The following is a 15795-nucleotide window of genomic DNA, read 5'->3' as shown; positions in this document are numbered from 1 at the left end:
GTTTTTTTACATATTAACCAAACACTAAATTAACTAAGTAATGATTTGTCAATAAAATTTGCTAGTCCGCAAGGAGTTTGAATGTGGCTGACTTGAATTCCAATTTATCAGTGCAGTTCGATTTCATTATTCTAGTATATAAAATATGGCACTCTTAAAAATGTACTTCTATTAAATGTAAGTATTTATTAAAAAAAGTTTCAACACGCTACTGACATATTAAGTAAGTTTAAAGTGGTATAAATTTATTAAATTGGTTTTTAGGTCTTTTGTTAAAATTCGTGACAAATAGTGACCCCAGTAGCACAGCAATATTGGGGTTAAAATAATATTATATTTACATATTGGCCCTACGATGGAAACGAGAGTATTTTTTAAATTGTCCAATGTATATTTTTTATATGAATCCGATATTACAGATAAATATTGTACCAATATTCCGAATTAATATACAGGGTCCGGCAATAGTGCGTCGGGCATCTGTAGCTCCTAGAATAAAAAACTTGGGAATTTTTTTTAAGTGAAACCTAAAGTATGTACAAGGATGTATTTCAGGAAAATATTTTAACTTCTATATAGTGGCTCAAAAAAGTGTGAGTGGATCGGCATGATTTTTTTTAAATGGAACACCCTATATATTATTGCATTTTTGGCTTCCTTTCAGCTCACTTTTCATAATCCTAAGATATGAATAAATATATTTCGATAGTTTCAGAAATATTAATAAATAAGTAAAAAATATATTTTTTTCAACCTTCATTAAAAAAATTATTACAAATACCATGACTGTAGTGAAATCAAAATTATACTAGGTATTTACTTTAGATGGTCTATACTTACTTTGCTATTAATATCGTAATCTTAAATCATACAGTATGTTCAAAATTCTACGCCAAACTTTCTAAAATATAAAATAATTTTTCTTTGTTTTTTTAAATGAAACACCCTGTATATTATTTTTTATTAGATGGAGAATTAAAAAATGAACATTTTTTGTATTTAAAGTATTTCAAAATGTTTAATGGTTTCGCAGATACACGCAGTATTATTACATATGGTCTCTCAATGGTAAAATACGAGAGAAAAATCGTTGGGTGGGTTTGATTAAAATTTACTATGGAAAATGCCATATGAAATGTAAAACCGGAAATATGTGCGAAACCGTTAAAAATTTTGAAATACTCTAAATACAAAAAATGTCCATTTTTCAATTCTCCATCTATTGAAAAAATAATATAGAGGGTGTTCCATTTAAAAAAAACGAAGAAAAATTATTTGATATTTTAGAAAGTTTGGCGTAAAATTTTGAACATCCTGTATGATTTCAGATTAGCATATTTACAGCAAAGTAAGTACAGTAAGTACTCCATCTAAAGTAAATACTTAATATGGTTTTGATTTCAGGACAGCTCTTGTATTTTTAATAATTTTTTTAAGAAAGACTGAAAAATATATATTTTTTATTTATTTATTAATATCTCTGAAACTATAGAAATATATATTTACTCATATCTTAGGATTATGTAAAGTGATCTGAAAAGAAGCCAAAAATGCAATAATATACAGGGTGTTCCATTTAAAAATAATCACTCCGATCCACTCAAACTTTTTTGAGCCACCCTATAGAAGTTAAAATATTTTCCTGAAATACATCCTAGAACATACTTTAGATTTGCACTTAAACAAAATTCTTAAGTTTTTTATTCTAGGAGCTACAGATGCCCGACGCACTATTGCCGGACCCTGTATATACAGGGTGTCCCAATATTCCGTGGACATATAGAACTGCTACATATTTTTGAAATCAAAATAAGTTCATTGGACACAATTTACCTCTATACAAAAATGCTTCGTTTGTCCGTTAGAGGGCATCAAACTTATAAATCCTTCTTTTTTCAGATCGGCGCACTGAAATTTATTTAAGCAATTTGATTTAATTAATTTCGATATGTTCAGTTTCATTTAAGGATGCAATATGCAATTCTGCTGAAACTGTGATACTTAATAATATTTGATATTAATAATTCTGGAGTTAGAATTTATAGATGTATAAAATAAGATTGAATCAAATATGGAAATTACAAAATTTTCGTTTAACATTTCTATTCTTCAATTTATGTACATTGTGTATTACGATTATTGTTTTAAATTGAAGGAAGAATTGAAATATGTAATAATATACAGGGGGTTTCATTTAAAAAAAAAATTGATGTGCCACAACTTTATGACCGACCCAGTATACTTAAATTTTCTAGTAGCTAAGAGGCATTTAAAAACCCCTTATAACAATATCACAGTTTCGGCAGAATGGCATCATTAATCAAATGAAACTGAACATATCGAAATTAATTAAATCAAATTGTTTAAGTGATATTTTCAAAAGTCAATAACTCGGAAACGGTTGGTTTGAGGTACATTGTGTGTATTTCGATTTTTGCTTAGAATTGAAATATGCAATAATATACAGGGGGTTCTATTAAAAAAAAATGAAATTTAGATGTGCCACGTCTTTATGGCCGACACTGTATACATAAATTTATTACTCGCCAATAGACATTTAAAAACTCTATAATTTTTGTATTTAACTTTTTGTGGTACCTTGTATATTTTACCTAATAGTCGACCGTTTCCATATGACCGTTTCTATGAACAGTGACCGTGTATACAGGTTTTTAATTTGTTTATTACTCGCGGCAAGAGCTTTATGGTTGAAGTATGGCAACCTCGGCCCGCTCGTCGATAGACGGCGCGACGGGACGAGTCGGCAGAAAATTCAATAATGCACGCGTTCTCAATAGGCAGTGTTGCCATTCGTTGTAACTGTCGAGTTAACAAGCAGCATTTGGACGACGGGACAACGTTGTGTCACGCGACCAAACGTCGGGGCGCAACGTCGGCACAACCACGTGCCAACCCTAGTCTGCACTAGTTTGGAGAATAATTTTTGGGTCGAAACGACGTTGGATACAGACGTTGGCTAGAAGCCTAATTTAGTACAAACTGCAACGTTGTTTAAAATCCTAATTCACAGAAATACAAAACTAATATGGCGTCTAAGTCGCGTTTTATCCTAAATTGGGATAATTATAGTAAAAATATTATTTTTATGATTTAGTTAGAGACATATGTCAGATGGCAGTGAAGGAATACAAAACAAAAGTATTTAAGTGTGGAGGATGTTTGAAGATCATAATTATTGAAACACTTTAACCGACTCTGTAACTCGTTACCCAAGGCAAAAAAGTTAAACGCAAACAACTTTATTGATAAATGTATTGTTTCTACTTTGAAAAATACTAATGGGCCTTAAAATTAAAGAAGTTTTAAAAATTTTCTTGAATTTTTTTAGTAAAATGAGAATAATTTACTCGCAGTCGAAAAAATTGTTTTCGCGTGTTTTTTAGGGTCAAATATTTCAAGTTAATGTATTCAAAAAGCAGGAATTGCTATTTTAGGAACGAAACATTTTCTTATTTAACAACATGGCGGCTTTCACTTTGTTATTTTGGAGATTAAGATGGAGTAGTTCGAGTAGTCGCATACCTGGACTAATAAAGTCGCAGTTCGGCCTTAACAGGTAGTATACTAGTCGCAAGATTGCCTAATTTAGTCATCCTAGAGTCTAGCTTGTGCCGCCCTCTTTAACCTTAATAAACGAGGGAGTGGATAAAATATCGGTAATATATGTCGATGTATATTTAAATTTAGTTTTATATGTACCTTTCTTATGTCCCATTTTAATTAATTTTTTTTTATAAAAACAAAAACAGCACTGAACTGTCTGACTGAACAGAACAATGAAGTGAAAATTTAAGATTTAAGGTTATGGTTCAATACAGTTGCAAAAAGGTAGTGACTCGATGTCTTACCAACGTAAGAATAAGGAAATCTAAACAACGTTGGAATTAGTAAAACAGACGATGTTTGCATAACGTTGGAATAGGTCCTGAAACTGACGTCGGAAAACTCTATATTGTCCAACGTTGTAACTACGTTGTCCGAATCACCTAAAGATCACTTAAGCAAAAAAGGTTACAAGGCAACGTTTATTCGACGTCGCAGAAGATTCTACCTTGCTGTAGTAGTAGTCCAACGTCGGCACAACATTATAAAAATGTTTAAATTTATTTTAATACCCAAGGTAGGGAGCTAACTATTTTTTGTAACTAATCCAACGTTGTGTTTAGTAAACATGGTGGTCGCAAGTCGTGAAAATGCTACTTGGGAACCTGTATACAGGGTGTCTCAGATTTTAGTCGGGAAAATTTAATAGACTTGCAAAACTAAACCAAAAAGTCTATATCAACTTAAGTAAGTAAGATTTTTATAGCTTCCTTTTCGAGATACAGGGTGTTAAAGTTACTTAAAAAAGACAAACAAATTAAGATATTTGAAAAATTATTTAATCGATTTTGATATAACTTGTTCCGTTTGTAATACTTACTATGGGACTTAATTTGATGTAATTAGATTTAAGTTTAATGGTCAGGGGCGGCGGTGGGGCGTAATTGTTAAATTATTTTAAAGGAAAAAATAGGCACGCCACTGTTTTTTTAGAAGTTTAATATTATTTTTGGATTTATTAATTAAAAATATTATTTTTTTGTCTCCAGACTTTTTTGTCTATCTTGCTTACTTCTTGCGAAAAAAATTAAATTCATTTATTCACTCCACCCTGGACAATAAATTAAATAATAATGGTTAGTTAAAACTGTATCTCGAAAAGGAAGCTTTAAATCTTACAAGTTGATATGAACTTTTTGTTTTATTTTTGCAAGTTCTATCGTTTATTAAATTTTCCCGATTAAAATCTGAGACACCCTGTATATGTATATTATTTCTTTGTATATTTTAATATTCTGGTAGCAGACCTGTAACGTGTAAACCAATTTTTTTGGCTTGCAGTCATTTTTGACGTTATTGACAACAGCGTAAACTAAATGGCAATTTAACCTTAATTTCTTTAATTTTCTTCAGGTACCTACTTGGGTATATTTGAGAGGGTTTTTGATGTCTATGGTTAAAAGCTCCAATGTTTTGGGTGAAAGGAAAATATTAGTTAGGCCGGTTTTTGGTGGTGATTGGGGCAAGGTAGGTACATGGAGGTAAAGGAGATTATGGAATAGGTGCTGAATGGTGATTATTTTGTACTGTAGGGTATAACAGCTCATACAAATAGTTGGCTAGACAATATGCTTTTCGGGAGGTGCGAAAAACCTTATATCTTTGATTGAAGAAATAAGAAGATGCGCAACCTTATGGGCGATTTCGTGGCACAAAACCCGACCGGTAGGGTATAACAGCTCATACAAATAGTTGGCTAGACAATATGCTTTTCGGAAGGTGCGAAAAACCTTATGTAGACCGAGATGTAGCTGGCGTTACCGTCAGTCTCTCCGGGAACTTGAGATTTAGTTTAGCTCTGCGCTGATTGTCGTTTACAGCAAAGCGGATAAAGAATACTGTACAGTAGCAGACCCAAGTTCTGCTTTCAGTGGACAGAGTGGTTGCCGGAGACAGTGTTGCCAGAACTCTTTAATCTGTAGATTTACGGATTTTGGGTACAGTACATTAATAATACGGACTTTCTATCATTAAACAATTTAATATATTATATGGTGAAACAAAGAACGGCGTCAGAGTTGGCTTGGAAATGAATATCGGTGTTTTATTTCATATGTAAAATATCGTAAATGTCAATAATCGTCATTTCCAAGCCAACTAAACGACTTTTTTCGAACACACGACATATTCAGTACCTATAAAAGAATTTTTATTTTTGTTTGTTTATTCTATGTTCAACATAAATTTTCAATACAGAAACGCGGATTTTTAATTCGCATTTTTAATCCGCGTAAATATTGTCGTCAAACGTATTACATATATTACACATTTTAATATGGCAACACTGTCGCTTTCAAATCCACACCGTCTTCGATATGCCTTCGCTGGCCGAATTAGAGAAAATAAATGTTTTATACGTTGACGATTTTTGTCTCCACTGTAAAGCACTTGAGACATAAGGGGGAAATCAAATGAGCCTTGTCACGAATTCGCCCATTAGGTTGCGTATCTTCCCAATTTTTTCAATCAAGGGTCATATCTCGATGCTGCAGTTTTCTGAAAACGACACTGTAAAAACTAGTAAAAGTGTTTATAAGGATGATAACTATAGGTACTATAGGTATTACATTATGTTTATATAAAATCCAAGTTGCACAGAAAAGCAATAAATTATAGGAAAGGCATTTTTAGTAACAAAAATTATTTTATTTTTAATTTCATACCACAGATTGTTCACAGTTAACAATATTTTCACTTCTGTATAGTCACTGGATCATTGAAATCAACAATAATCTACCTATGATTTAGATAATGCTGAGAATAAACGGCCTATAATTAAGCAATTAAATAAACATTTAATGCCTATATTTATTAATATATACATATGTGGTGAAGCTTTAGGAGAAATACTTTTTCAACAAAATATAATTATTCAAAATTTAATTTGAAGCTCTTTTCTTTTGCTCGTGGAACTGTTTCATTCTGTCCTCAAGTTCCGGTCTAAAATGTCTAATTAAACCTTGGACCGGCCAAGCTGCACCATCGGCCAAGGCGCAAATTGAATGACCCTCTACTTGTTTACTGATTTCCCAGAGCATATCAATTTCTTCCGGTTTAGCGTTACCATCAACAAATCTATATATCATTTTGTTCATCCAATTAACACCTTAAAAAAACGGTTATCAGTTGATAAGGTATATTAAAATACAGGGTGGTCCGAACTGTATTCCAGAATCTTATATTCATACGACAGCATATTCTACAGATAAAAATAAGTAAAAAAGTTCGTATAAATGGATCTACTAAAATGCTTAGTTTCGGAGATACAGGGTGTAGAAGTCAATAGTAGTAGCAACGCCAATATTTGGATAAAAATTGGTGTGTAGGAGTTTTTTGACATGAAAAATTTGAAAATCAATATGACTCGTATTTGTAGGGGCCGCCACCTACACATGCGTTTTAACCAAATACCTATTAACTCTATATAGATTATCGCCTATCCCTGCAATGTGTTGGAGTTGAAGCCGAGTCAGAGACAACTAGATAACCATGTATATTTCACATAAGTCTTTCTATTAGGCAGACACTGGCGCAATAGCGCAACTCCAAGATTCCGAATATCGATTAGCCGAATTAGCCATTGTCGAACGGGAGCGCAAACGAAAACCGTACAAATGAACCGCTGATGCTAGTCTCTTATTGGTCTAGTTATCCGATCGATAAGTTAAAATCGACGCATGCGCACAACGCTTCAGTACGCCGAACAGAGCGACTTATGTAAATTTCCTCTGAAGATTTATATACCCATTTCACCGGCTCGGCTTCACAGAGTGCAGTTTGTAGTCAACATTCTTTAGTTAATAAATATATGGTTTTAATTGTTTTTAAGAGTAATAACTTTTTGTCCGTCCCTTTATGAAAGAATTACTGAGTAAAAAATATACATTTCCTTGATTTTTTACCTAAAAAATTAGTGTTGGGAAAATTCGAATTAAATAATACGACTAATTCGATAGTAAATTAAAACTAACTAATTCGAATTATCTTTTTCGATATAATCGAGATAAAAATTAGTAGTATTTTATATTATATCTGTGGTTAACCGAATTACAAATGAACATAAAACATAACCTCTTATGGACGAATACGAATATTAGTAATTAGTATAGTATTATTAGTAGTATATTTTCGTTCTGAACGAACTGAAAATTTTCACTTAAACTGATTTATAAAGGGAATCGACAAAGAAAGGAACGATCCGATATAGAAAAATCCAGAAATCATTGTTATTTCCTATACCACGTAGGAATAAATCAGTTTAAGTGAAAATTTTCATTTCGTTCAGAACGAAAGAATACTACTATTATTTGGTTCATTTCCATCTCACCCAAATTTCACCGAACACCTGCCGAACACTAAAATTAATTTTCTTTTATCTAAATAATTATTGATTGCAACTGATAAAATAAAAAGAAATACGAAAAAATACGATACTCGGCACTTTTAAATTTAAAACTTTAAATTATGGTTTAATTTATTAAACGGCTTCGGCACAGTTAATAGAATACATTGAATAAAGAATATTTTTTTTTTATTTTTTATTCAGTGATAGAATATAGGTATGGCAATGGTTCAGATTTGTTTAAAATAGCCCCTAGACGAGCACTAGCTGGGACGAATTTATTTTTTAGGTTAAATTTATAATACTACTAAATAATTCGAATTATTAATTCGATTGTGAAATATGAATTATTACTAATTATACGATGGTGAAAATAATTCGATTATTCCCATCACTATAAAAAATGTATCTTGGTAAAAACTACGCTACGGGCAACCGTTCTTAAGATATTTAGAATGGAAATAGTCAATACATGTCATTATTGAAAAAAAAATTATGAATAACAAAAAAAATGACGAAATCAGGCACACAGTGGCAATGGCGAGGAATGCAACAACAAAACTGACTAAGATAGAGAAAGTTACAGCAATCACACGAAAAACTAAACTGCGTATTGCACTTCTCATTTTCCCCATAGCTATGTATGGCCCTTGTTTATATATTCTTAAAGTTGGTCAACCTCTCGACAAAATGTGCTGCCTCTGGCGAACAAATCGCAAAGCTTTAAAAGAATGAAGCATGTGATTAGGGGCGGAGTCAAAAATATCGATTATTTGCGGTATTTCCCTCAGAGTAATGTAATAATATAGCTCGGATTTTTGCGAACTATAATAGAGTTCAGCTGATTAAGAAATTTAAACAAAACTATTATTTCATTGTTGATTTTCGATTATTTTTACTGTTATTTTCTACTTACTGGATTTACTTTTTTTTCTTACTGGATTCTAAACCGTATTTAACAAAGAAATAACAATTTTCAATATGTTGGTACATTAATGCTAATTACTGGTAATTATTAATATTTAAAAAAAGTTACATACACTTACTTTATTTCGATTTGACCCAGGGCTATAACATTTTATTTCATTCTTCGATCATTTTATTCTAAATTGAGGTTTTACGTTTTTAAGATATTTTTTTTTGAAAACAAAACGTTTATACATTCTTGATTAATTTTTTTCTTAATTAAAAATAAAACTTGGCACTTGTTTCAATAATATTATTTGACATTTAAATAAATATTATGTACTTAATACACCATTTAAATCTTTATTACACGAAATAAATCTTTCTTAGCGTAAAACATGGTCAGAGTCAAGTTTGCTTTAACTTTGTACCATATGAAAAAAAACGGCGTCCAGTTGGCAGGGAAATGACGATCGACGACATTTCCGACGGTCGACGACAGTTCCCACATAAATTTACATATAAAATGACAGCGATCTTCATTTCACAGCCATCGCTGACGCCGTTTATTTTCGATCAAGAATTATAAAAACTGAAAATATCATTATGTTTTAACTCACAAAGCCCGTTAAACCATAAAACTTTCTAGTATGTTGTTTTATTAGGAGTAAAAATTACACTTTTCGTGGCGAGACTGTAGGTTTGACATACAGCCGAAGCACAAAAGTCATTTTTATCTCGAATAGAACATGCTATTTTTTCAAACGCCACAAATAATGTTTTAAACAATTTGAAACGTTCCAAATAATATAAAAATATTAAACTCATACCTTGTAAGTAATTATCATGATACAAAAAAAACAAGGTATGATATTGCGCAGGTTGGTCACCACGTCACAGGTGATAAACGGCAATATTGGTCGGCAAGCTCCACGCGCCAATTTCAAATTTTCAAACAGATGACACATAATAAATGTGTATAATGTGTCATAACTTTTCAAATGTCCAGCTCGATGATTTTACATAACTTTAGGGGTTATTTAATTCTTCCCTATTTTAGGTCTTTTTTTATTAGTGGCAATTGAACAATACGGATATTTTGTTGTATGGCATATGACGTCACAGGCGATATGCGCAAACTGAACGAAATTGGAGACGCTATCGACCATACCTTGTTTTCAAGTTTTCTTTGTACCATGAGTAATTATATATCGAGAAACTATGGTTACGGCTCGTTGAATTTGAGACTTATGTCATTTTAATAATATATTTTCATACTTTTATGCTTAGGCGTAAAGTGCTTTACTTTTATGCCTAGGCGTTAAAATGACTTTTTTATATTGTCAATCACGTCGCAAAAATTAATACTTTTGTGACGTTTGAAAAAAAAATAATATTTTGAAACTAACTGGTATATTTTTCTGCCACAACAAAGTTATTATACAGTGATAAATGATAAGATCATATTGAAATACGCTACTGGGTAAAAAAAATTGGCTAAATTTTATCAATAATACTCCATTTCAAAAGTTATTTTCCAAAATAATTAATATTTTTTAATAATTGATTGCAATTAATATTATTTGACTAGTTTAATTTGATTAATTAATAAGACTAGATTAATTTCATTTAAAATAAATTTGATCAGATTTTTTTCGTATATTCAACTACCAGAAAAGTAGAAGGAAGATTATAATGTATCTATCACAATATTTAAAAGAACTACTACAATAATTATTAGAAGAAAAACAAAAAGAAAAAAATACCCAAATACCTTCACCTTCTACTCAACTACAAAATAAATGAATATAATCTCTTACAAGAACACTACACAAACTACTTCTTGTATTCTACACTAAACAAATTATCAAACTTATTAATTAATCAAACATAAAGAAAAATTAACCAAATTACCCCTTCACCTACTACTTAACTTCAAAATAAAATATAAAAACACTACTAAATTTCTTCTGGTAGTCTACACTAAACATTATAATCAAACTTAATAAATTAATCTAATTTTACATTACAACTACAAAGAAACAAGAAAATATTTTAAAACTACAAGAAATAAAACTTCGATACGTGCGACCAGTATAATAGATCAAGCGGACAAAGAATATAAAATACTTTAAAATGTGCATTCAGAAAGAAAAAATATCTCGAAAATTATCTAAACAAACATTTTTTTTTCTTATCAGTGAAAAACATCGACCTCGTCGGCCTTGCGGAATTTGTCGGGTATTTACAATGGTCGAATTGTATAATTACCAGCTTTTATAGCATATCTAATAGACAAAAAGTATCTGGTCGATTAGTACCAATTGGCACAGTCCGAAAATTATCGATTTTTATTTTCTCTGTTTTTATTGGCCGCTTCAAAATTCAGAGTAACAAAAAATATTTTTCTCTAGTAAAAGACTGTGAAATACGCCCCGCCATCTGGTGCTTTACATCCATAAACGTCTTAGGTTGAGCTACTTTAAAAATTCATATACAAGGGTATGGCTCTGAAACCTGGACACTAAAGGAAACTGATAAACAAAGAATAAACGCCGTGGAGAGGTGGGTATATCGACGACTGCTGTGGATACCATGGACGGCTCATCGAACAAACATTTCCACTATTAAACATACCCATTATTAAAAATAAGAACTAAAAATCGAGACATATCTGGTCACAAAATTAAATAAATCAATCCTACGATATTTTGGCCATATTGCCAGGAGTGACACCTCGATGGAGAGACTGATAGTGGAGAGACTGGAAGGCGATCACGTGGGAAGGTCACCTAAGAGGTGGGTAGACCAAGCCAAGACCCTTGTGGGCCACAGCCTGCCTGAAGCCTCACATATGGCGCAGTGTCGAACAATTTGGTCCAAGGAAGTGAGTGGAATCAATACATGATGTCACCATACTCTCACGTAGTGTGAAGGACTGAAGAGAGATTGACAAAAAATAAACATGTTGAGTAAATAGTTATTTGACTGAAAGTATAAATTTGGGAACTTTCTATTATTTATTTTCTAAATTAATCATAATTTTTTTTAGAAAAAATGATAAAACAGTTTCTGTTGAACATTTGACATAAAAACATTTCAAATTTATGATTTCAGTCTAATAACTACTTGTATTTAGTCAACATGTGTAATTTATGTCAACGATGACAGGTATTGATAATTTTGATTCCAAATATCTCGAGAACCATTACTCTTAGCGATTTTTACCAAGAGATCTTTTTTTACGTTTTTTTACTCAGTAGTTTTATACAGGTACGTACGAAAAGTTATTACTCTTCAAACCAGTTAAAAAGTATGTAGGAGGTGCCCTCTATAAGTGAGAGTCATATTGATATCAAAATCCAATATCTCACGTCAAAAAACTCCCAGGCACCAATTTTCATCTAAATATTGCCGCCACTTCAGAAATTATTTGGAAAAAATACAAATAAAAATGAAACTCCTAAAAAAATAAAAAAATTTCTCCGAAACTAAACGCATTTTAGGACATACATTTATACCAACCTTTTTACTTATTTTAATTTGTAGAATATGCTGCTGAAGTTTCCATAATACAGTTCACCCCCAGAAAATACTTAAATATATATTCTACAAATAAGTTTGTATAGTGAAAAACTCATCTTTAAGATGGGTTAATATTCAGTGGCGTGCAATGCAAATCAAAGCAGGGTAGGCAAAAATTGACAAAATAATAAAATAAGAATGCATAAATAATCATTTAAGTAATCAAAATAATTATTTTTTATATATGTAAATCAGAAAAAAAATCAGATTTGACATCACTGTACAGGACAGCAGTCGACACGTGACGCCGACAAAATTAAACTAGGCGTTACATCCCTATTCTATTTCTTTCTACACACTAGCCTTCCAGTCATTGCGGTCTGTAAAGTATGCGGTAGATTCCTATTAGACACAATACAAATTAAATGAATCTGCTTTTGCGTAAATCATATGGAGAGTCTTTATAGAAAATTTTATATGGGAATTGCGCAATAACGTAGTAGTCGAAAATTATTTTAATATATCTTAAGTAGATTTCTAGAATAAGAATAAGATAAAAAATACTTAATGCGAATATTTGATGGATTAGTAATAAGTTATAATGTAAAGATATATAACATGATCTTATGATATGCCTGGGGTATGCAACTTTTGCCTATATTATATGCACGCCACTGATTTGTATGCAACTGTCAGGCGTCGTCCATCACACCAGTCTTTTTAAGGTATTCCTGTAATTTTTTGAATAAACCAATAAAATTTCATGACATGAATGACGGACGACGGAATACCAATGCATATAAACCCGCAATTAAGCGAGTGTCTTATAAGCTGCCCATATATGGAAAGGCCCGGCCTTCGGACTCGGCCTTGAGGCTGGGTCCGAACAGATTATTAACACACTAACCGCCAAGCATGAGTTAACTTGTTGTTTATCCACCACTAGAAGCCAGCCACAAGTTATCTCATTCCTGACCTGACAACTATTCTTCAGCGCCCAACACGGGTAAATGTTGGCGTTAGATATAGAAAATTTTTAAATTTCAACCAATAATTTTTCCTAATATACAAATATTATCCAAAAACAGATTTTCTATTTACCTTCTCGGCAAGGAGTACATTGTCCACAAGACTCATGCTTATAAAACATTATCAATCTAGCAATAGCCTTTACAATATCAGTTTGTTTATTCATGACAATAATAGCAGCAGTACCCAAACTAGTTTGAGCAGCTACCAGTCCATCAAAATCCATTAGAACATCTTCACACACTCTGAAATAAACAATTTCATTAAATACAATAAGTCTTAAAAAAGTGATATTGTACTTTTTGGGTATGAGTGGGGTAGAAGATCCTCCTGGGATTATAGCTAATAAATTATCCCAACCACCCTGAACTCCACCGGCATGAATTTCAATAAGTTCCTTTAGTGGAATACTCATTTCTTCTTCTACTGTACATGGTGTATTTACATGTCCAGAAATATTAAACAGTTTTGTTCCAGAATTACGTGTTCTTCCAAACGAAGCAAACCAAGCACCTCCTCTGCGGCAGATAGACTACACACAAAAAGTTTATCAGAAAACAAATAGAAAAATATTTTTTAAAATACACAAAAGTCACTTACTGGAGAAACTGCAATTGTTTCAACATTATTTACTGTTGTGGGACATCCAAATACACCAACATCTGCTGGGAAGGGTGGTTTTAGTCTAGGTTTTCCTTGTTTTCCTTCAATCGATTCAATTAATGCTGTTTCCTCTCCACAAATATAAGCACCAGCTCCTCTGTGCATAAATACATCAAAATCATAACCTGACCCGCAGGCATTTTTTCCTAAAAAGCCTGCTTGATATGCCTATAGAAAAAAAGATACTGGATATTGATTAAAGTTACAAATATAATGATTAACATTACCTCTGCTATAGCCACTTGCATATTTGATGCTTCATTATAAAACTCCCCTCTAATATAAATGTAAGCAGCTTTAGCACCTATTGCTCTTCCAGCAATCAGACATCCCTCTACAAGTTTATGAGGATCGTGTCTCATTATTTCTCTATCTTTACAAGTTCCCGGTTCACCCTCATCAGCATTTACAACTAAATATTTTGGCCGGCCATCACCAGGTCTGTTCATGAAAGACCACTTCATTCCTGTAGGAAAACCTGCACCTCCTCTTCCACGAAGACCTGATGTTTTCAGTTCATCTGAAAATAAGTATTATAATTCCATTTCACTATATATACCTTTTTGAAAATACTTACTAATGATCCAGTCAGCTCCTTTTCCTAATATTTCTTTAGTTTTGTACCAATCTCCTCGTTTAATTGCCCCTTTAAGTCGCCAATCATGTTTTCCATATAAATTTGTAAATATTCTATCTTCATCTGCTAATGGTCCAAACTTGGTTTTTGTTTGGGGTGGAGGTGTACCTGGTGGAGGGCCTGAGTAAAATGCTATGGAGGCATTATTAGATGTTGCAACCAAGAATCCTAAAGAAAATACATTTTTTTAATTTAATAAAGAACTTGATTAATTAATTAATAAAGAACTTGATTGAAGTCAAGAAGGATATTGTGTATGGTCATTAGTATTGTCATGAAACTGAATTATGTAACAATATATAACCAACAAGAATTGTTCTAGTTACAAAACATTTATCATAAAGCATCTGAAAATTATTATGGAGGTATGACAAGTTTAAAATTCTTACCAGTTTGATTTTTTGTTAAATTTATTATACGAAATAAATTGCCAGCCATAGCCATAACGAAAAATATTAGCCCACTGACAGATTATGACATTTATGATAATTTTGCGCAAGGATATATAGAATAAGGATATTCGACTGGCCCAAAAAAAACGTGCCGTATTTTGTCGAGGAAGACGATTTCATCACGACCAATGGGCGTCGAGTATTTGAAATTGAAAACATATAAATTGACGGTAACCTATGTTTTTTGACTCATTTCACTGACAAATGTGATGAGATTGTTATTGTAATTTATAGATCCAAAATCCAAACGTTTTTTGAATAAATAATGTATTTTAAAGTTATTTCCTAGAGGTTTGGTTTGGCCTTCTATATTCTGGTATTTGTCTACTAATAAATAATATCTTATTTTGTATTTCGATGTATGGAAATCCGCAATTTTTGTATCTGAAGCCGCAAAGAAATTTCGCTCTATAGTGAGAAAAATGTTATATCTTTTTAAACGCGTAGAATAACAAAATTTCTTATTTCAGATGTTCTAAATGTGAGTGCTTAATGTCAAAAATTAAAATATATACTTGAAATATTTCAAGTTATACCCTTTGCCCTTTGGAAGTAAACAAATATTGAAGAAAGTGTTGTGCCTTCACAGAATTTAAATTGGCATTAGGAATAGATTT

At 31.8% G+C, this 15795-nt stretch overlaps 1 protein-coding gene across 1 annotated transcript; it reads right to left on the bottom strand.

The window, feature by feature from the left end:
- Positions 1-6248: 6248 nt before the first annotated feature.
- Positions 6249-15251, bottom strand: LOC115882995 (NADH dehydrogenase [ubiquinone] flavoprotein 1, mitochondrial). Its single transcript, XM_030901269.1, has 7 exons — positions 15116-15251; positions 14667-14894; positions 14317-14609; positions 14027-14257; positions 13726-13958; positions 13499-13671; positions 6249-6730 (listed from the first exon to the last, which is right to left on the bottom strand). Exons 1-7 carry the CDS (start codon positions 15168-15170, stop codon positions 6504-6506), a joined length of 1440 nt encoding a protein of 479 aa, XP_030757129.1. The 5' UTR covers positions 15171-15251; the 3' UTR covers positions 6249-6503.
- Between the last annotated feature and the right edge of the window lie 544 nt (positions 15252-15795).

This window comes from Sitophilus oryzae, unplaced genomic scaffold (assembly GCF_002938485.1).
Source record: "Sitophilus oryzae breed Bouriz unplaced genomic scaffold, Soryzae_2.0 scaffold_1801_pilon_pilon, whole genome shotgun sequence".
In the NCBI taxonomy this organism is placed as follows: Eukaryota; Metazoa; Arthropoda; class Insecta; order Coleoptera; family Curculionidae; genus Sitophilus; species Sitophilus oryzae.
The sequence above is the reverse complement of the archived record's forward strand: the minus strand, read 5'-3'. Positions and strand labels throughout refer to the sequence as shown.

Coding starts and splice junctions, on each gene's coding strand:
- LOC115882995 (XM_030901269.1), bottom strand. CDS start 15,170: ATGGCTATGGCTGGCAATTTATTTCGTATAATAAATTTAACAAAAAAT. Junction 14,258..14,316: donor TGCAAGTGGCTATAGCAGAG/GTAATGTTAATC, acceptor TTTTTTCTATAG/GCATATCAAGCAGGCTTTTT. Junction 13,959..14,026: donor AAACAATTGCAGTTTCTCCA/GTAAGTGACTTT, acceptor TTTTGTGTGTAG/TCTATCTGCCGCAGAGGAGG.